The following is a 23,718-nucleotide window of genomic DNA, read 5'->3' on the forward strand; positions in this document are numbered from 1 at the left end:
ATACATATATATATATATATATATATATTCAGCAATTCACTTCTTCAAATAGGTTTCACTTTTCACTTTAACAAAAGTAAAAGAAACTTGTAACTTTCTAAAAAGAAACCAAGTGAAAATGAGACTGACAGCTGTTAATTGATCTTTGGGAAGGGTGGTGCATGAGAGTTAAAAACAATCTGGCTACTTCATACAGAGAATAATTCAAATACAGAAAAGTGAGAAAATTTCTATTTCTGAAATTAAATGAAGATAATAAAATATTTTATGGCAATGCAAAGAAAATAGAAAAATCTCAATTATATTAATTATAATGTGAATAAATTATATTCACACTGTGTTTTATTAACTTCCAATTTTCATTCTTTCTTTAAATGGGACTTGATTTTTTAAAATGTTTTATAACAATTTCAAGGGAAAGAGAACCATTTTGAAGGTATACTTACACATTATATGTTTATTTTAAATGATGTTTCTAATAACGTAATCCAACCTGGACATCAGTCATGAATATTTTTATTCCAATAATGAGGAAAACATTTCTATATTTAAATACAATTAATATCTGAAAAGGACTTCAATCTATACAGCAATATTGTAACCAAATGTGTGTCTTTAGCTAATGATTATTTTCAGAAAAAAATTATAAATATGAAAATTAAAAGAAGTTAACACATATATTTAATCATGGTTTTAAAATCTGTTCTTTCAAAAACAATAAGCAAGCTTGATTGTCTTTTATGTTACTTATGAAATACCTTATTTAAATTGTTGTAAAGTAACAAAACTTAATATATTGTCTACTTGTTCTTAAATGAAATTTTGATCCAATTTGAAATAATTTCTAGTAGAAAGGGAATATGTTTCCCGCACTTCTCTTCAAGGGAAGGTATTTTACGTAAACAGTCCTCACTGACTCCATGTTTCTAACCCTGCCCACAGTGCTGTGGCCAGGATTAATCAAACAACTTGGTACTGGGCAGGGGCTGGTTCTGAGGAAGCCTATCTCACTCTTCCGGCTCCTCACATGTGAAGATTAGGAGAGAACATGTACTTTGGTTTTCTATACGTGAATAAGGCTATATAACTATGGAGATGATGATAAAGCATGCTTAAAATTATTATAACTATTTTGTTACTACGCTGTGTGGAGGGGTACTGGGGATTGAACTTGGGACCTGTGCTTGTGAGGCAGATGGTGAATCCACTGAGCTAAATATTCAGCCATTGTTATAACATTTTAATAAGATTTTAATGAATATTTTGTCCTGAGGTTTTCTCAGTCCATTATATTTGTTTATCTCCAACTCTGATCCAGTGGTTTCTCCTCTCCTTCCCCCTAATTAAAGTCCAATAATTTTAAGTCATATTTTCCCTATTAATTTTTCTCTTTCTTTTGCTTTATTTTTTTAATTTTTCTTCTTTAAATCTCTACATTAAGCACATAGATACGTTTATTTCACCATTTGTTATATATTGTATTATAATGAAACATATTACCAGAAGAACCATGTAATACATTCCTTAGCTAGAAATCAATAAATCCCAGGAATGCACTCATTTTCCATGGTTGATTCCTTAAATTGAGGAGCTTATTTTAGAACTTTGAACAGTGATGGAGTTTAGATATTATTATCCAAAATAGCAGCAAGCACAATTATTATACTGATAGTCTGTAAGGGATAAAATGAAATGTTGAAAATTATATGTACTGTAGAAATTTCTTTATAATATATACCTTCTCTAAAGAAAAATAACTCAATCACTGATTTTATCATGAAATATTCTATTAAAGGCTTCAAATATGCAGTCTACATTTTTATTTCTATGTCAATACTAGGACGTACTCTTTAGAAAAAAGCAATTTTTCATTTATTTCCTCTTTAATACTGATAGTTTTATAATTACTTTGAAAAACTATTTAAATTTAAGTGAAGATTTAAGAACTTAGAGAACATGTAGCAATAAACTACCTGGAATTTTTGTTTAATAGATTTCTTTTCTATATGAAATGACCTAACTGTGTAGTATTGTAGTTATGCCTTGACTAATCATTCAGGAGAGCAGAGAAAGAACAGAAAACTGTAATGACAAAGAAACAGAGCAAGCGTGCATGAGAAGGAATTAATTCATTGTAAATACAGCAAATCTCAATTTTTCTTAAACAGTGGAATAATGCAATTTCCTGTTCAATAACGTAAAATATATATAGCTAAAAAGAGCACCAAATTGGTTCGGTGCAATTAAAATAACAATAATTTTTGCATTGCCTAATATTATTTATGGATGTATTTTAATTGAAGGTAAGTTTATATTCTTAAGCTATTGAATAATTTCACTCATTTAAACTGAATTGTTACCATCACCCATATTCTTGAAGAAAAGTGGAGGTTATATTTAGAGAACAAAAATTTCAATTGGAAATAATCCAAACACAAAATATGAGAAATATTCAAGGAATACATGAATGAAAATATTAATTCTCAAGGACGTACAGAAGGAAACATTTAAACGAGACTTAAATACTTGAGATAAAACTATTTTAAGAAAGCACATTGTCATCCTTGAATCCTGTGACTTTGAACTATATTTTGAATTCATGTAATATCATTCTTCCTGCTTTGTTCTTTTTGTTCAAGATAAGTTTGATGACTTGGAGATTTTTTATGCTTTCAAATAAATTTTTGGGCCTGGGATTTAGCTCAGCGGTTCGGTGGCCTGCCTTGCAAGCTCAAGGACCCGAGTTCAATCCCTGGTACCAAAAAAAAAAAGAAGAAAAAAAAAAGATGTTATCAAACAAATTTTAATTGTTTTCGAGTTTTTTGGAGAATGTTATTGTTGTTTTGATAGAGACTTAGTGAATTTGCAGATTACTTTAGGTAAGACAGCTATTTTAATGATATTGATTATTCCAGTGCATGAACATGAGCTATCATCTCATTGTATGCTCTTCGACATTTTTCACCAATGATTTATATTTTTTATTTCAGAAATTTTTCTCTGCTTTGGATAAATTTATTCCTTTATATTTTATTTTATTACAGCTTTAATAGGATTACTTTCTTGATTTTTTTCAGACAGTTTGCTATTGATAAACAGATACAATGGTTGTGCTTTTATGTTAATTTTGTATACAGAATTTCTGAATTTGCTGATTAGTTCAAGTAGCAAGCAGCTTTTTGCTGTTTGTTTTTAATGGAGACTTCGGGATTTTCTATATATAAAATGATGTTATGAGCAAATAATGATACATGTTATCTAGATTATAAGAGCCAAAACTGATTTAATTCCACAAAATTTTGAAAAATGGTTTGTAAGTAACAACACAAAAATCTATACATATGAAATGAAATGTAACCAGAGAGTTAAAGTGTGGTATTCATGGTAAATGTATTAAAAATTTACTGAAAAACAATTTTATTGAGTTTATTGGTACATTTTACATATACAGTACAGTTACATTCATTGTTGGGATCCTGTACCTCTACATGACAGGTCTTGGTTCTCATTTTTTCCCCTTGTCCCTGCCCTCCCTTCACCACCTCCTCCCCTCCCCATTTACAAACACTTTATTTACATTTTTTCATTTTCTCATATTTTTTTTCTTTTCCCTTATTACCTTTCCCCTGCCCTTTCCACTTTCCCTACACCTTTAGCCCTTTTCTTCCTATTTCACAATGTCAATTATCTCATTAGGATCTTATGTACTATTTATAGTTTTTCACACCAGAGAAACTATTTGGTATTTACACATGTGTGACTTATTTAATTCACTTAGGAGTATATCTTCAATATGTATCCATTTTCCTATAAATGAGTCTAATTTCTCATTCTTTATGGCTGAGTAATATTCCATTTTATAGCCAAACCACATCTTTATCCAGTTTCCAACTGATGGGCAAATGGGCTGTTTCCAAGTTTTAGCTACTACAAACTGTGCTGCTATAAACATAAGTGCACATATATCTCTGTTGATTCTTTTAATTCTTTTGGAAAGATACCCAGCAGAGGGATGGCTGGTCAAATGGAACCTCTATTTCCAGCTCTTTAAGGTATCTCCATATTAATTTCCACAGTGATTGCACCAGTCTGCACTCTCACCAACAATGGAGAAGGGTTCCTTTCTCCCCACAACCCCGCCAACATTTGTTATTGGTTGATTTCTTGATAGCAGCCATTCTTTGTGGGTGAGGTGAAATCTCAGTGTTGTTTTCATCTGAATCTCTGTGATGGGCAAATGGGCTGTTTCCAAGTTTTAGCTACTACAAACTGTGCTGCTATAAACATAAGTGCACATATATCTCTGTTGATTCTTTTAATTCTTTTGGAAAGATACCCAGCAGAGGGATGGCTGGTCAAATGGAACCTCTATTTCCAGCTCTTTAAGGTATCTCCATATTAATTTCCACAGTGATTGCACCAGTCTGCACTCTCACCAACAATGGAGAAGGGTTCCTTTCTCCCCACCCCCGCCAACTATTTGTTATTGGTTGATTTCTTGATAGCAGCCATTCTTTGTGGGTGAGGTGAAATCTCAGTGTTGTTTTCATCTGAATCTCTGGAATGACCAGTGATGTGGAACATTTTTTCAAATATTTACTTGCTGCTTTTACTTCTTTGTCTGAGAAATGTCTGTTCATTTCAGATGCCGATTTTGAATCTGGTCTTTATATTTGGAGGGGGCTGATTGTTTTCAGTTCTTTATATATTCTAGATAATAATCCTTTGTCTGAGGAGCAGCTAGTAAAAATTTTTCCCACACTGTAGGTTGTCTCTTAGTTCTGATGATGGTTTCTTTTGCAGTACAGAAGCTTTTTAATAAAATGAGATCCCAGTTGTTGATTCCTTCTTCTAGTTCCCATGCTACTGAGGATTTTTTCATAAAATTTTTTCCTATGCCAATGCCTTCAAGAGTTCTGTCTACCTTATCTTCCAGCAAGTTTAGTATTTCTGTTTTAATATTTAGATCTTTCATCCACTTGGATTTTAATTTAGTGCATGGTGAAAAATAAGGGTCCAGTTTTAATCTTTGGCAGGTTGAGATCCAGTTTTCCAACACCATTTATTAAAGAGGCTATCCTTCCTCCACTGAGGATATTCAGCTCCTTTGTCAAAGATGACGTAGCTGAGTACATTACTGAAATTTTTTGTATGACGCTTCAAAGATATAAATGAGATCTATACCAACTTTTTCTCTCGCCTTTCTTCTGCCTCTCCCTTCTCTTCTTATCTGGAAAATATGTTTTATGTTTTGAAATTCTTTGAGGTGCTCTGGTTTGTTGGTACTACAGTAGTGAAGACTAATATGACTTTGAAAATCACTCCACTATTTGAAAGAAGTTAAGAAAATAATTTCAAAGTGCAGATATTATTCTATTGGTAGTAATTAATGTTACTAAGGCAAAGAGACACAGCTATGACAGAATCAGCTTTCATAATTACTGAGATATTTTATAATGGTTTGGCTATATCTATTTGAGTGTAATGAAAACTTGAACACATTTCATGTTTCAATTATGCCAAATATGCTGTTAAAGACATTCTTAGAGATCTACACTAATCCTGTCATGTCCATCACACAGGTACTACTTCTCTCTTCCTAGTAAATATAGTAAACTGTAGGGAATGTATTTCACAGTTTTAAATTCTCTCTGTTGGTATACAAAAAGGAATCAGAATCCATTACCACAAGACTTGATATCTTTGTCCTATTTTTTAAATCTTTATTGGAAACTACGTACCTAAGATCAGAGGATCAAGATCCCAAAGGGAAGATAATGTCAAGGAAGTAAGCCGAGTCTACGTCTCCTGTTATTTTTAAAGATTCATTTTGGGAATAAGGGAAAAGGGAGTTAGCATGCACAAAGAGACAACCTTTTCTTTCTGCCTACACCCTACTCGTGTGCCGTTAATTCTCTAATGTTATATAGCAGACTTTTACTTACTAATTGTGTCCAAGGGTCTGTCTGTCCCTTTTTTAAATTTTTTTTAATTTTTTTTTTATTTTTTATTTATTTATTTATTTATTTATTTATTTATTTATTTATTTTTTTGGTACCGGGTCCTTGCGCTTGCAAGGAGCTAAATCCCCAGCCCTTCTTTTTAAAACTCTTAATGCTTTACCCATACGCCACTGATGGGTCCCCTTTCCCTCCAATTATGAATTCCCTCCAATTAGTTATTTCTGAAACTGACCCATTTTGGATTTCAGTATTTGGTTCGTTGCTTCCGTTTTCTTCTTAATTTAGCTCTCTATTGATCTCTGTAAATATTATAATATGTCACTTTCATCTTGGATGACCTTGATCTGCTAGAAAGATACGGATTTTCTTACTATTCATTGAAAAAATAGTAATGAGAAACTAGTACATACCAACCACTACTGTACCCACGGAATAAAAGGAGCACAAACACAGGCCCCCATTTACTAGAAAATGCATGGGAAAATGATTATGAACTACTATATACTGTATAGAATTAATATTATGTCTTTTGTTTGTTTGTTGAGACAGGGTCTCACTATGTAGTAGAGACTGACCCGGAACTCATTATGTAGCCCAGGCTGGTCTCGAACTCCAGCAATCCTCCTGCCTCAGCCTTCTGAGTGCTGGGATTACAGGCGTGCTCCACCACACCCAGCTGGAATTAATTTTAGATAATCAGAAATAGTATAAAAATACAAAGAAAGAGCCATAATAATAATAAAGAACAATAATTGATAATAGTGTTCGCTGCATTCTACTGCTGATAAACCCCTCTGAGAAGGTAACATTTGAGAAGAAATTGTGTGGGCCATTATAAGTAAAAATAAGTATTATAAGTAAAAATAGAGTCTAAGGAGGACACAAGTATGAGGTATGGTATGAAAGCCAGCATTAAGTCTATCATGGGGGAACAACATGTTTAGGTTTTCAGTGGGCCTTTCTCAGTCTTAATTAAAACAACAACTATGACCTGACACTAGTTTTCAAAATTCTCTTGTAAGGATGAACCCTAAGAGTATTATAGAAAAAGAAGTGATGGGCAGGGAAATGGGGGAAAAATAAGAACCAAGATACATCATGTAAAGGTACAAGATCCCAATGATGAATGGCGTAACTGTACTGTACACCTAAAAGGTGCTGATACACTTACTAATAATAATTAACACAGGAGGGGTGAGGATTACATCCGGGGACACCAATGAAGAGAAGAGTGAGGGGTTTGATGTGGGATGTATTCCGGAGCACTAAACTGCTTGATTTTCTAACAGATTTGACAAGCAAGTGGATACAGGCAATAAAAAAGACTCACCTTGTAAGGCTTAGAAATAAGAGAAAGCGGTCATTCAAAACAGTGTCCCATTGGTATAAATGGGCCACTTTACACTTACTGAGAGGTTGACAGGGAAGTGGGGAATCTCTGTTTTCATAGCATTTCAATCCAATTGTATTAGAAAACTGTAACATTCATTTCTAAATGTAATATGTAAGTGGAAATTGAAATTATATGTTAAATTACATATATCCAACTCGGGTGTTTTTAAATTTGAGGAAAATGTTGTATTTTGCATATTGCATATTACCTCTCTAAATACCGTTAAAGTGTATTTAAATGCTGAATTATACATCACCATGGTAAGACCATATTTACACAAATTAACCAATAACATTCCTAAATCTTATAAATTCACAAATCGATTGAAAAAGTTACATTATTAATCTATATTTGCATATTATGTATCATAATTGAAACAGTATTTGTATTTTTCCATATTATTTGTCAACCACAATGAGAAATACTAAAACTGGGCCAAAATATGTAGTTATTAATCCATAACATTTACTTCAGGAAAAAATGATAATTCTCTCTTGTAAATGCTTATTACTCCAGTTTTTTGAAACAAAATTTCCCATATCATTATGGATCTTAAAGTATAAACACACCTATATTTAATATACATTAGGTTTCAGATAGTTTAGACAGAAAATAAGTGGTATTCGTTGATCTCATGATGTGAGCACTCAGTAAATATGTTGCATGAATGCATTAATGAATTCTCAAAGTATTCAAACTACAGCTATCTGGTTTAATTGACATTTCTAAATGATTTTTCAATGTTATATACAATGACACAGGCACAAATATTTTCAAAGAGTCGTACCTCCCAGAGTAGCAGATAGTAAGAAATGAGTCCCATATTTCTTGATAAGATTTTCTGTGATTTGCTGAAGGGTAGGTCGACGTCCCAAAAGTCTTATGTTGCGGAAGAATTCAGGGGCAAGAGGCAGAGGGGAGCCAAGGAAATTTCTTCTCTCAACTGCAAGGTTATTTACTTTCCAGCGGCCAAACTCTCTGAAAAGCAAATTTATTTTTATTCATGAATGCACAATCTATCTGAATGTTTTCATTTGAAAAGTTCAATTGGTAGTTTAGCTGAGGTCACCACATTACAATGACTAAAGCTTGTAATCATGTGTCTTGTGCTACGAGTAGGAGAAATAATATTTATAATTTATTTAACTGAAATGAATACCTAAAGCCAAGCCATATAGTGGAAAAATAAGCCACTTAAAAGTGAACAGCTTCCACTGACATATTTTTTGCCAAGCAAAGATGTATCTATGAAAAATAATTTTATTATGCACAGAATCTGAATGTGGAATTATTCAACAACAACAAAAACAAAAACTAATATAATGACTTTCTTTGGGAAACAAATGAAGAAAATTATTTTCATTACTCAGAGCGATACTCTATTCACATTAGCATGGGAGCCTTTGAAACCTCAAAGATATTATGGAGTGACCCCCCCAAAAAAAACTAAAGAGCTCATCAAAAGAGAAACTATGTTTTTTTCATTTTCATTTGATTTTTCACAGTAATCATTGTTTATAGCATATTCTGGAACTCGAATTCAACTTGATTAGTGCTTTCTTAAGGTAGAAAATGACTACAGGCGGATGTGGCGTATTAGAGACATGGGAGGTATGGTTATAAAGGATTTATACATTAAAAAGACTTACACATGCACTCTGAGTGAAAAGCATCTTACTACTTTAAAAAAGAGCTGTGGTGTGAACTGGACCTCTCTCAACAGTGGACTCACTTTAATGGCTTAATACTTACAGGTGTACCTTAAAGTCAGTATTTATCAAACAAAAATTCTTGATTTTATGTTTTATACCCTCGGACGGTATTCATATATGCCCTTCCCCCCACCTCCAAATAACGATTGCAGTGCACCAGGCACAGCACAGGCTGAGGGATTCGTCTATGAAAGAGACTAGTACTGCCCATCTCCAAATGAAGTTCACCTGCTAGAGAAGTTTTAAAAATAGATAAACTAAAAGTGTAAATAAGATTCTAATAATATAACTGATGATGTGAAATAGGATGAAAACGGCTGAAGGAGTAAGGGAAGTGGGAAGGGTAAGAGAAAGGAAGGGAAAGAAAAAATATGAGAAAAGGAAAAAGTGGAAACAAAGTCTTTGTAAGTAGCGAGGGGTGGAGGGGTCAAGGGAGGGCAGGGGTAAGGGGAAAGATAAGAACCAAGATCAGTCATGTAAAAGTGTAAGATCATAATGATGACTGTAACTGTACTGTATACCCAAAAAGTACCAATAAACTTAATGAAAGAAAAAAAGACAAACAGTTACAATTTTTAAAATTCAAATTGTGCTCAATTCTGCGAACTACACAGATTTCCTGCTAGGATTAGCAGTGCGATTGTGTCCAGTCCTGTCCTGTTTTGAATTAAATCACCAGGCAGAGCGTCTCTTGGGTGCATGTGGCATTTGAAGGAAGTGAAAGTTTTCAGATGGAGGAAGTAGGCAAAACATTCACACAAAAATAATGAAGAATACTACAAGTCCTCATGGGGGAATGAGCCATGATCTGGGCAATTGGTAACGATGAATATTTTGCCAAGTGACACATATAGAGCAGTGACAAAACACACACACACACACACACACACACACACACATTTGGAAACTAATGATAAATTAAGTAATCAAACTGATTCCTTCATTAAGAAACTTGTTTTCCCCTCTGGAATAATGAATTTGACCAGTTTTAAATATTTTTGCTTTACTGCTGGTTCTAAACATCAGCGATTGGTAGAATCAACTGCAAACTCTCTCCCAGAATTTCTGATTTATTGGATTTGGGGTAAGAATAAAGCATGAACTTATAACAGAAATGCTAATGCAGCTTTTCTAAGGACTATACTTTGAAGAAAACAATTGATTTAGATACTGTGATGTATTGACTTTAAAATCTATTCAATACCCTGTGTTTTCAATAAAAGTAAGGCATATTTTTAGAAGACAATAAGAATTCTTTGTATCTGAATTTTGTGATGTGAATATGTAAAGCATATACACGTGTGACATATATGTATTTCATTATATGTGTAAATATCTGTCTTATTGGCACTATGTCACAAGTATGTAGTAACATAACTTCTAAGAAGCTATTTATTAAACTTAAAAATAGTTCTTTATACCTTCCTAAAATTACAGGTTTGCTCTCGTTCTCCTAAAATGTTTATAATTTTATCAGCTTAATCCTAAAATAGTGATATATGTTTTTCTAAGGATTAAAGAGTGAAATTTATTAAAGTGTATATAAATTTATAAATTAATATCTGAGTTTCTAAATGAATTCAATGAACTTTAAGTAAGACGATTCTGTCAGCGGTGATCCATGTAAACTTTACTGAAAAGGTAGTTCTTATGGATGAGGGTAACTACATATTATAAGAATGGGATTTTAGCCTTCCTCAACATTTTAAAAAACACTAAGCTAATATATAAATACAAATCCATGAACTATTATAAATGGAAGTATGAATGACTTCCTTATTTCGTTCAATTTTGAAATTGACAGAAAACAAACATAAGACAAAAGAGATAAAACATATTTATGCCATTTTTATATTACTTATAGTAACATTATGTACATAAAACATTTGCAAAAGTACCACTCTCAGTATAAACTTTCATTATTATATACTGATTTTGTTAGTATATTGATGACATATGAAAAACCTGAAATTTCTCAAATGAAAATATGCATATAATACAAAGACAATTAAATAAATATTCAACATCACTAATCTGAGGTAAATGCAAGCCAAAATTATAGTGAAATATCACCTTATTTCAGGATGAATGAGTGAGTATTGTCAAAGAGATAGCAAACGCCAGTGAGTATACAGAAACAGTTGTAGACTGACGGTGGGAATATAAATTATTATTGCTATTACGGGAAACACTAAGGAGTTTCCTCAAACAATTAAAAATAGAATTGCCTGAGTTTATAGCAGTTGAACACAGACAGGAAGTTAGCAGAGATCAGGCAAAGCAGAAATGTTCCTGAGATGGGAAGTGGTTGATCAATAATATAAAGTTATAGTTATCTAACTGTACTGCAGGCTGTGTATAGATCGTGAATGATGATTTATTTTATTTTTCAGAAAGCTAGAACACAGGACTTTGAATGGTTTCCCAATAAAAAAGATAAATGTATGAGAAAGCAGATTTAAACATATATTGGGTACATGTGTGAAAATATTACATAAATATCATACTTGTATGAATTGTTTATTCAGTTTTGTATCACTAAAAATTAAATTGAAACAAAAGAAAACCTCTGACCCACAATTGGTAAGTATGTTACTGAGATAAAATATGAATGAATAACCGGCATAATTGGCCCTTGCAGGCTTTAAAATAAGTTATCTTTCTTAAAATTCAAATGTACTGTATTTAGCATAAAACTTCTACCAATTTATAACTATTCCTTGAGGCGGGCATTCCGCATCTGTTTCTCTTCAGGTAAGTTTTCTTTTCCTTCAGATTCGCACAGCTTCTTCAGGTATAAGGAACCTAACTGTGGGAACCGTGTGTGGGGTATTCTCAGCTCCTACCGGCTCAAGTCCCTACTTTCTTATGTGGACAAAAACACTGCCACCTTGTATGATCCATTTGCCCTCTGTCATGCACCAACCAAAAGCAAAGAACAAACTGTGGGCACAAACAAATTAAAACTAATTTATGAATTAACTAACAAAATAAAGAAATACATAAACCCAGTATTTTAATAATAGAAAATTTTGTCTTCGTTTACAAGCTTTATTTAAAGTTATTTTCCCTCATATTATCCTCATATTACATCCTCATATTATACAGAATCAAGCAAAATGCTATAGTTCCTTTCATGTATATCCAACATGCTTAGCTTGGGTAGAAAACAAACATGTTGAAATGTAAAAGCTCTCTCATTCCACTTGCTATATTTATTCGCTTTTCCCTTATTTATTCCCTTCCCTTCTTTCCTTCCCCTGCCTCTTCCTCGTCCCCCTTCTCCCTTTGAATCTCTTCTTCCTACTTCACAGTATCTGTTATACGTTTTGATCCTTCTTTACACTTTCAGTTTCTCACACCAGAGAAACTATTTGGTATTTACACGTGTGCCCTATTTATTTCACTTAAGAGTATATCCTCAATGTGCATCCACATAGCTATAAATGTCTGTTTTCTCATTCTTTATGGCTGAGTGCTCCATTTTATTTTCATACACACACACACACACACACACACACACACAATCTTCCTTTATCCAGTCTCCTGTTCGTGGGCAATTAGTTTGTTTCCAAGTTTCAGCTATTACAAACTGTGCCACTATAAACATGGGTGCATATATTTTGCTTTATTGTGATGATACATGATCATAACCTTTTTCCAATCTCTGAGCTAAAACTCATATAAATAATCCTGAAAAGCTATTATAATAGCATTTTATATAGGGGAAATTCTCTCTGGGAGGCTAAGTACTATCACACTGTAACTAAACATAGTTACTTTATTAGATATAGTCTAAAAAACGTTGTGTCACTTTCCCTAAACCCAAGATAAGATTTCACTTACTGGTGTACATTAAAGGCCAGTGTGACCGTGTGACTGGCTGACCAATGTCATGTGAGGCGTAGCATTAAGCTAGCTATTATCCTTGATCTTGATCAAGCTCCATCAGGGTCCCTATCCCCAAATCTAACCATGCCATTTATCAGGATGAACAAATATATGAAGTATACATGAATTTATATAAATTCACCAGGTTTATTGGGTTATTGTTTGCTTGTTTTGTAGCAATATAATACAGAGCCTCATGACTTATATATTTTGACTTTGAGAAAACATAGAAAAGAAACAAGGAGTTAATGTGTTTACATATTTTCTCATTCCTGAAGGAAGGATTCACCTGAAATAAAGTAAACTTGGCATTCATTAAATTTTGGAAAAACAAAACAGTGGAGTGATGAATTGAAAACATTTTCCTAATGTTAACTTTTTAGTTAAAGACATTTCAGGATCCCACTTAGAAAGATACTTTACATTTATATTAAATTAAGAACTGTTTTATCTACACTTTATTTTAGCCAAAAAGGCCAAAAAGCCTTTTTAAATTTAGAAGCCACGGCACTGTTTTATCTAAATTCAGCATTCTAACTGGGCGTGGTGGTGCATGCCTGTAATCCCAGCACTCCAGAGGCTGATGCAGGAGGATCGCTGTGAGTTCGAGACCAGCCTGGGCTACATAGTGAGTTCCAGGTCAATCTCAACTACATAGTGAGACTCTGTCTCAATAAACAAACAAACAAATAAATAAATAAATTCGGCATTCTACACAGAACCTTTAGAGAATTTAAATTTCTTCCCATCATAACCTCTGTGAATATTTAAATGAAATAATCCAAATTCTTAGACTTTAACATAACTCAGCCACTTAGAGGAACAAGGTTCTGAAGAACAAACAAATGGCCATAATTAGTTCAATCAGAACATTACTTTGAAAATGACATTTTTGGCTCTAATGTAACAGTTAGTTTATTAGGGCTGCATATATTTGTCTGTTAAACATTTCCGCTTTCAAGAATGTATTATTATATGCATTCACATAAAGTTACTAGTCTACAATGTTTACTGTTATTTTATTTGTAACCATTTCAAAATAAGATTGGAAAACAGACAGCATCATTAAATTTCATTTAAATAATGGTTAATTGCCACATTACCATTGGTCTTTGATATTAGCATTTAAATCGTATATTATTACAGAAATTACTCAGTGTATTTAAAGTAGATTAACTATCATGATTTCTTTAAAATGCAGTCACTGAAACTATGAACGTGGCTAATGTTGATATTGGAAATTTTGAATTCAATATTAAAGGAAAAGTAGTCTGAAATATTGACCAAACCAAATTATACCATTGCTGAGAAGGTTTATCTTCAACTGCTAATTTGCACTCAATGAAGTTATTTGTCTAAACTCTTAAAAGCTGTTATTTTGCTGGTTTTCACATTACTGTTTGTTGGCTTATAATTTTAATTTTATGAATATTCACTCAAATTTGCAGACACAACAGATTAAAATGAATGTATTACCCAGCCACTAATGTGCAAATAAATTCAATAAAAATATCATAAATGGACTTTTCAAAATTGAGTAGCAATAGCCTTCTAATTGCATCTGTAAAATCATATTGATATTAAGAAATGCCACTAATAACCAATACTAGTTCTCATAATTTTATTGTGCATTACTGATATAGATATAGTCAGCTTTTCTAACACTTCTGTTAAGTAGCAACCATGATGCTATGTTCCATTTGGCTCATAAAAATAAAATTTTCCAGTGGCCTTTATGAATGTAGCTCCAAAGCCAGAGTTTTTAATGCAGCACAATACTAAGCAGTTGCCAGGGTAGAAAGATCCACTCTTATTCTCCTGCCATTTGATATAGCCAACTTGTTCTTCTTCCATTCTTTTAAATATAGCAATACCTTACATTTTTTTTTAATTGAGGCAGTATCTTTGGATGAGGCTAGGAATTTAGCAGTGAACTCATGAAAATTAAATTCTAGAAAAACAGTTACAATTATGTCTTACATAAAATATTTATACATAAGAGTTTTGAAAGGCAAAAATTACTGACTGATACATTTTGAATAAACTTCCAAACTCAAAGTAGAGTATAGAAGACGATTCACAGGTTTACAGCCAACACCTGCCCATTCCAATAAAACAACAGGAGTGCAGTAACCTGTCTGCTATATCACTGAGTCAAATGATTGACAAATTTTCAAACGATATTCAGTCTTGTGAATCTTCATGTTCTATTCTAGGTTTTAAAATATATTAAACTTTTAGGACTATGAATTGACCAAAATTAATTTAATTTTAAATTGCACGGTTGTTAATCCACTTCTGTTGTGTAATAGATATGATTTTATTCAAATTTAAGGTAAACGCCACAGAATTTAATTATCACAGTCTCTACTATTAATCCAAAAGGTAATCCATTAACAACAGGTAGCAACATAATAAAGATATATGGCATAGCTGTAAAACAGTACAACCTGTATAACTACACAGTAATGGTTCACGTTTAAACAAATTAGCAAACATTTTTTTTGTAAAAAGTACATGCTTCAACTTTTGATTTTCTAAGTTGAAGAAAGAGGGAAATGAATAGGTACCCATATTGATTAGGCTTATTTCTTTCTAAACTTGGAGGATATATTTTAATGTCCATTACAATCATTGTATCAACTTATCATAATTGTTCAATGATTTTATTCAGAAAATTATACTGACTTGGTAATTACTGATCAGTGCAGGCAAGCCAAGAAGCATATTTCTTTTTGTTTTTTGTTTTGTTTTGTCTTGTTTTTTCAGACAGGGTCTCACTATATAGGTGAGATTGCCCTGGAACTCACTATGTAGCCCAGGCTGGTCTCAAACTCAGAGAGATCCTCCTGCCTCAGCCTCCCAATTGCTGGGATTACAGGTGTGCGCCACCACTCCCGGCAAGAAGCATAGATATTAGTAGGCTAAAATAAAATACCTAACTTCTTCTTTTTTTCAAAATCAATAAAGATGTATGAATATTCCTTTTTTAAAATTTGTAAAAAATCAATTCTGATTCAGTCTGAAAAGGCAAATATGAAAAATCTCTTTTTTAAATTTAAGTAATTTATTTACTTAATTCATGAATGAATAATATTTGTGCATCATTGATATGTGAAATATATCATGTAGGCAATTGTTTTCCAAAAGGGAATAGACTTAGGAGTCAGACAGGCAAAGTTCATATCCAGTCCTCTCCAATTCAATTGCCAAAACTTTGAATTTTGTAAGTCCTTAACTTCATTATTATTATCTTGATGCCTCCTATAAAAGCGTAAGTTTAATAGAACAGCTGTAGAGATTTTGGAGAAAATTTTGTAAAACAACTAAAATAATATATGAAATGCTGTTTATCTCCTACTAAATATTAGTATCCACATTCTTGTGCAGTCATAGATTTTTAAATAAGTACAAACATTTTAAAGGAAGCAATCAATGAGAATTAACAAAAATATAAATAACTTCCAAAGAGTTCCAGCATAGACTAATAAATTAAATACTCATAGGGAAATATAATTGACAAATAGCTGTTAATAAAATATTGTGCTTTTTGATAATTTTTTTCAAATATAAAAAAAATACTTTTGTTGAGATTTTTAATTAATGGATATAATCTCAGACTCATAGCAATGTGCTAACTTTCGTAAAACATGCAGCGTTTCAGGTAACTAGCCAAATAAATATCTGTACAATAAATTATAATTTTATATGCTCATTCATTTCAAGTAACATGAGGTAAAAAATGTATAATCGATGATCTTTTATAATAATATCTTAGATGTAGTAAATGAAATTATCATTATTAGCAAGTTTTTTTTCATAATAAAATTAGTTTTGAGCTATAACAGTTTATCAGAATAAATATTTTTTCTTATAGTAAGTCTAAAATGTCTTAAAGAAAACTCTTTAAAATTGTTAGGTGTTTTTCCCATACAATCAAGGCAAAGAAAACTGTGTTGTATTGGGTTATATCTTTTGAGATATGAGTAGTTTATTCCAATGTGCTCCTAATTTTATCTTTCATATGTACATGTGACAAGGAGGCTGGATACGGTCCATTTTGACAAAATGAATTTTAAGAAAATTGTGTTACTTTAATTTTAAAAGGCATAAATTATTCATCCTCAAATTATAACCTTTCAGCTTGATTTAAAACTTGAGTTGCCTGAATACCATTTTGTACACAAACACTTTTTGAAATATAATCCATTCATATGACCATTTTTTAAGTATTAGTTATCTGTGGATTTCAAATTGAAACTTATTATACAGGTACACAATTTTCCCATCTTCTAAGATTAAGATTCATATGAAATAATTTTGTTAAATATCTCCAGATTTATAAACATCAAAATCAGCAATGGCATATGATAACTTAATGTTTCCTGTCCCACCATCCCTGTTTACAACTAAGTTTGTTCTTCTTGTTGGTTCTCATAGCAGAGTATTCTTTTCCTTTTTTTTTTTTTTTACCAGGGATTGAACTCAGGCCTTTGCATTTGTGAGGCAGGCGGCAGAACAACTGAGCCAAATCCCTGGCCCAGAGTATTCTTTTTTTTTATGGAAAACACATTGTATATATTTATTTGATTATTTGATGCATGTCTGTCTTCCACTACACTATAAGTCCAGATAAACATAGATTATCGCTCTCTTTTCATGACTGCTGTATTGTTAAATTTCAATTCATGACACATGGTAGGCTGTCTTTTCTGTAAATGTTCTCTCATGAACTAAAATACAATAAAGTCCTTAGAGAAAGACTGAGGTTTCTGACTTATTAACATGCAGCCTGCTTAAATTTCACAAAATACTCATTGGAAGAATTCTCTTCTCATTTATAATCAAGTGTTCCAAGTGACTGGGCATAATAAGAATTAACTATTTACTTTAAACTAAGAATTGTTAACCACTACAGAACAACTTTCTTCCACTAATAAGCAAAGCACACATTTGAGAAAAACACTACATAGAACCTTAAAATCTCCCTGCCTGTTGGTGCAATGAAATATATAGTGCTAAAATTGCAAACCTCCAAAAATTAATGCAATTCAAGGGTAGCAATTCTGCTGCTTCAGTTATGAGAAGATATTCAGTATCTTATCTATGGTGTGAGCCACATGAAAAGGGAAGGGTACAGATTTACACACCTTCAAGTCCCATCTTGCTTGAAGAGAAATGTGTTTGGTTTTCTCCTAAAATTTTAGAGTATTGTCCATAGATCAGCTGTCAATGACTATAAATTTTGACAGGCCATAAGCACAACTTTATATTAATAATAAATAAAAAATTGCTTGGCATGTAATATTTGTCTCAACGTGGACTATAAAATGATAATTTAATTAGGTGTGTGTAAAGTAATTAACTTGTGAGGCTTAAACTATCACCCTGTGAAATATGTGCTCTTTTAATCTCCTGCTCATAAATGAGATAACTTTGGTATAAATAATTACTGTAATGTAGCAAGAGTTTTAAACCAAGAGAGAACACCAACAACCTTAATTTCTTTATAGATTAATAGCAATTTGTGTTGAAATGTGGACTTTAATGATAGTGCCTTACATCGCTGTCCTCTGAATATGTGAGTAAGAAGCACAAAGAAGAGCGTGAGGAGAAAGAAACAAAGAGAAACAGAGAGGGAGTAAGAAGAAGGCAAAGAGAGGAGGAGGATGAAGGATGAGGAGGGAGAAGAGGAGCAGGAGAAAGAGGAGAAGGCCAAATAAATAAATCGGAAGTAAAATTTACCTATGCACCAGTCCTTTGTTGGCATAATTCATCACCAAAGAAACAGAAAATCCAAATCTCTATTCAGTGGGAAGAAACAGAGGACCTTTAAGACTAATTTGTTGTTCTTGAAATAGGAAATTCAGGAATGGAATGGTTAAACAGGTTTATGATCAATTACTTTCAAAGGCGATACAGTGGACTCCAAACTCCAGGTTCTGGATGCAGAACGTAAAATCCCATAAACACAGATGGTAAGAAAATAAGCAGAAACTTAGATGGGATCATCCAACAATAGTGAATGAAATGAAGAATGAAATGTGGAATATGATAGCAAAATCTGTTATATCAGTAGCCTCTCAGCTGAAGGTTGCTAATAGTACTTTGATGCATAGAAGAATACCACACCCTGGCATACAAATTCACACAGAGGCTTGGATTCCATAATGAATATGAGCATCACTGAACAGAGGAAAAGATTTCACCATGATTAAAAAACAGCAAGATTTCTGCTAGGAAATATTGTGTCTGATCATTCTATTAGAACTGCTATTTCAGTATTGAGAAGATCTTCAGTATCTTATCTATGTGTCTCCCTCATGGCAAGAGAAGGGCGCATACTCACGCACATTCAAGTCCCATCTTGCTAAAAGAGAAATAAATATGTTTGACTAATCTCCCCCTGAAAACAAAGAAGAAACAAACTCACAAAAATAATTTACTGATTTTTAAAACAAAATGCTATCTCCACTTTTAAAGTCTTTTTTTGAAAGATTAAACTGCTAAAATAGTAGTACAGAACATTGAAAAATCAAGCTTTTAAAATATTTAGTAGAATGGAGCATTTATACTTGACAAAAAAATCTATCCAGGTAATGGAAATATTTGGAAAGGTAGATATGTCACAACAAAAATAAGTAGATCAGCTTCTTAAATAAGAGACAAAGTCTATAAATCAACTACACCAAATCATAAATATTATCATATATGGAGAGACAGAGCAATAAAGTGTATGCAGTGGAAAAATTTATGATCAAACAATGTGAAGAACATAAAATAGTTAAAATTGAGCAGGTATAATATTGGGTTAGTAGATAAGAAAAGTTCAAATAAAAATATGTTTGTTGAGCATGGCATGTTGGACACGGATATAATAATCTCCAAAAATAAATTTTTGAGGCTTATTTTATTACTTCATTATCTGAAATTGAAAAAAAGTGAGTGAACAGACTAAAATATTCATGAATTTAGAAATTATATCATAGACAATCACTCCATGTGACAAAAGAAATGGAAAATAAAAGGATGACACAATAAGCAGAAAAGTACCTAATGAAAATGTGCCTAAACACAATGTAGACCTATTTAAATAATATAAATGGCATTATATGGGAAAATAAAAAAAATGAAAGGAGGCATTTATGTCACTCTGACACAAATTAAAAAAACCTTTCAAAGTACTACCTTATCATTACAGTATTGAAAGAAACAAAATATGAATATACAAACTAATGTTTTTTTAAATTTCCAGCTCACCAAATCATCACCATCAGTTGAAATTTTTTTGAAAATAGAGTGTTATTTAGAGATAGCCATGTATTTTTTCAGAATGGTTAACCTTCTGAATCTCCACAATTTTCACGAGGCACAATGAAAACCTGAGAAGATTATTAATTTACTTTAGAGTTCACTGTTGTTTGTACATTTTATGAGTTCAGACACGAAGTAGTTTTTAAATAATGGAGTTCTGTGGTATAATTATTTGGATATATATCAATTGTCACTGTAGAGTATTCAGCAATATTCAGAACCCTTCAATGACATTATTACATTTTTTGGCCATGGAGATTAATTGAGGATTGAAATTTGGCCTTTACACTGAGCTACATCCCAATAATTCTTTTTTGTACCAAATCTCACTAAGCCTCCTTGTTGGCAAGGTTGGGCTCAAAATTGTAGTTCTCCTCCCACAGTGCTGACTACCCATATTTGGTCTAATATTTAAACACAATTATTCAATCTTTTCCTTCATATGTTCTCGTAAATATTGCATTAATTACATGCTGTGATTCATTTTTAATTGTTTTCATATTTTTTAAAATGTCATGCCTTTATGAATTAGACTATCTATTGGTAGTTCTTCAGTTCATCATAAATGTTAAAAATAGGAAATAGTAACAGTATTACAGAGTTTTTATAAACAAGAATAACTTTTAATAAGTAGATCACGTATATGTCTGGATCTAATGAAAATATTTTTCTAGAATGGAGAAAATATTCAGCTATATCTGCGGAATAGTTTTGTGGTTATTAAACAATATAACAAATGATGGTGATCAAAATAAGTATTAATATATACACTTTTATTGGTGTTTTTAAGTGAAGCAACTAAAAATATTAATTTAAAATTCATCATCTAAAAAATGGATATACCAGCATCAAAATGGAAAGAGGAGAAATCCCAAGGCATTATTTTGCACTTGTGGCAAACATAATGATAACTCTTATAATTAAATAACATATTTTAATTTTCTAGCTGAGCATATAGTAGCAGATGGAAAAAAGCCCTTTTTAACATTCAATAGAAGATGCTGCCAAGATGATCTCCGAAGAATAATTAAAATTACACTTTGTAGAAACACTAATATTTTGTTATCCATATAAACATAAGTTAAATGTTATAACTCTTCTGATAATTCAACTAATATGTTTCATAGAAGAGAAAAAATTCAAATAGGAATAGGGTGGCTATGAAGTCAAAGGTAACAAATCTTTTAAAACATAAGCTTACTCTAATAAGAAGGCTACCTATAAGTAATACAGATGCAATAATCTACAAAGATTGGACAAATATAGAGTAAGAAAATATAAATTCAATGTTAAGATGTTAAGCTACATTGTGCTATAATTTTAATTGACAAATACAAAGGAGATCTTTCAAAACCAAACATTAGCTACTTAATTTATTCAATATTCAATGGATTAAAATTAAATATTCTAACAAGTGGCCTTCCTCATTCTGGTTTGAGTACGAATAACTATTTCATAAATTAGATAGAAGGACTTTTCTGATAGAACTAGGTCAATTAAAAGTTAGGAAGGCCAGAAGTCCAGATGGCATCAAATTCACCCAACTAAAATTAACTATCCCAGGTTTGGCTCATTCTCGTTATTCAATTATTCATGTGCTATATGTGAAAATCTGGCAACCTGGAAAATTGCCAGTAGTTTGCTCCATCAATGGGAGATGACTCAGTTGTATTTACAGACCTAGATAAAATATATACCTTCCTTTCTCTTCTTGGCACTAAAATAACTGACTTTATAAGACCAAGTTTAACACTGGAAATCATAAATAATTCAATTTTTTCCTGAGTTAGTGATTCATGTAGAAGGGTAGTGTAAAAGTTTAGTTAGTTCATTTATAAGTAGGCAGTTAGTAAGATAGAAGTAAGACAGATTCTGCAGTTTGCAAAGGAAAAGCACACATAGTTAAGAGCTAATTAAAGCCATACATACAGCTAAGTTTCAAGAGCTCTTTGTATCTATCAAATCCAAGACAGAGACAGCATTATGGACTTTTGGGGTCCTCCTGGATACCCACAAAGGTTATTTTGTCTTTTATGTTTCTAATAAACACTTCCATTTTAAGAACTTTCTGTCTGTGATTTCATTCTTCAACTTAGCGAGACAACTAGCTCAGGATGATGTTCATATAGAGCGAGCTGCTTCACTAGCAAGTAATTTATCTCCTGGAGAAAAAAACACTATGTATTAAAGAAGATAGTTTTTTTTTCAGCTTTAATTGAGTTTATTGGTACATTTTAGATATACAGTACAGTTACATTCATTGTTGGGATCTTGTACCTCTACATGACAAGTCTTGATTCTCATTTTTCCCCCTTACCTCTGCCCTCCCTTCAACCCCCTCCTTCCCTCCCCATCTACAAACACTTTATTTTCATCTTTTCATTCTCTCACATTTTTTTCTTTTCCCTTTTTACTCTTCCCCTACACATCACACTTTCCCTACACCTTTAGCTCCTTTCTTCCCATTTCTAAATGTCAGTAATTTTATTAGAATCTTATGCATTGTTGCAGATTATTTACACCAGGGAAACTATTCGGTATTTAGACATGTGTGACTTATTTATTTCACTAAGGAGTATATCTTCAATATGTATCCATTTTCCTATGAATGAATCTATTTTCTCCTTCTTTATGGCTGAGTAATATTCCATTTTATATAAAAACCACAACTTGTTTATCTAGTTTCCAACGGATGGGCAAATAGGCTTTTTCCAAGATTTAGCTATTACAAACTGTGCTGCTATAAACATGGGTGCACATACTTCTCTGTGATATGATTCTTTTAGTTTTCTTGGAAAGATACCCAGCAGAGGGATGGCTGGGTCAAATGGAACCTCCAGTCCGAGCTCTTTAAGGTATCTCCATATTGATTTAGTCTGCACTCCCACCAACAATAGAGAAGGGTTCCTTTTTCCCCACAACCCTGCCAACATTTGTTATTGTGTGATTTCTTGATAGCAGCCATTCTTTGGGGGTGAGGTGGAATCTCAGTGTTGTTTTCATCTGCATCTCTCGAATGACCAGTGATGTGGAACATTTTTTCAAATATTTCTTGCTGCTTTTACTTCTTTGTCTGAGAAATGTCTGTTCATTTCGGATGCCCATTTTTGAATAGGGTCTTTATATTTGGGGGGACTGATTGTTTTGAGTTCTTTATATATCCTTGATAATAGTCCTTTGTCTGAGGAACAGCTGGTAAAAATTTTTTCCCACATTGTAGATTGTCTCTTAGTTCTGCTGATGGTTTCTTTTGAAGTACAGAAGCTTTTTAGTAAGATGAGATCCCAGTTGTTGATTCTATCTGCTAGTTCCCGTGATACTGAGGATTTGTTCATAAAGTCTTTTCCTATACCAATGTCTTCCAGAGTTCTGCCTAACTTACCTTCCAGCAAGTTTAATCTTTCTGTTTTAATATTTAGATCGTTAATCCATTTGGAACACAATT

General features: G+C 32.2%; 1 protein-coding gene across 1 annotated transcript in view; it reads right to left on the reverse strand.

Annotated features, from left to right (window-relative positions):
- The window catches only part of Brinp3 (BMP/retinoic acid inducible neural specific 3), a 237,490-nt gene that overhangs the window by 66,495 nt on the left and 147,277 nt on the right, over window positions 1-23,718 (reverse strand). Inside the window, exon 3 of the mRNA XM_033761966.1 lies at window positions 8,144-8,334. Within this exon, the coding sequence (XP_033617857.1) occupies window positions 8,144-8,334 (191 nt within the window). The remainder of the gene's footprint in view (window positions 1-8,143; window positions 8,335-23,718) is intronic.

The sequence above is a fragment of the Fukomys damarensis genome, unplaced genomic scaffold, assembly GCF_012274545.1.
Source record: "Fukomys damarensis isolate Sample0158 unplaced genomic scaffold, DMR_v1.0_HiC HiC_scaffold_11, whole genome shotgun sequence".
In the NCBI taxonomy this organism is placed as follows: domain Eukaryota; kingdom Metazoa; phylum Chordata; class Mammalia; order Rodentia; family Bathyergidae; genus Fukomys; species Fukomys damarensis.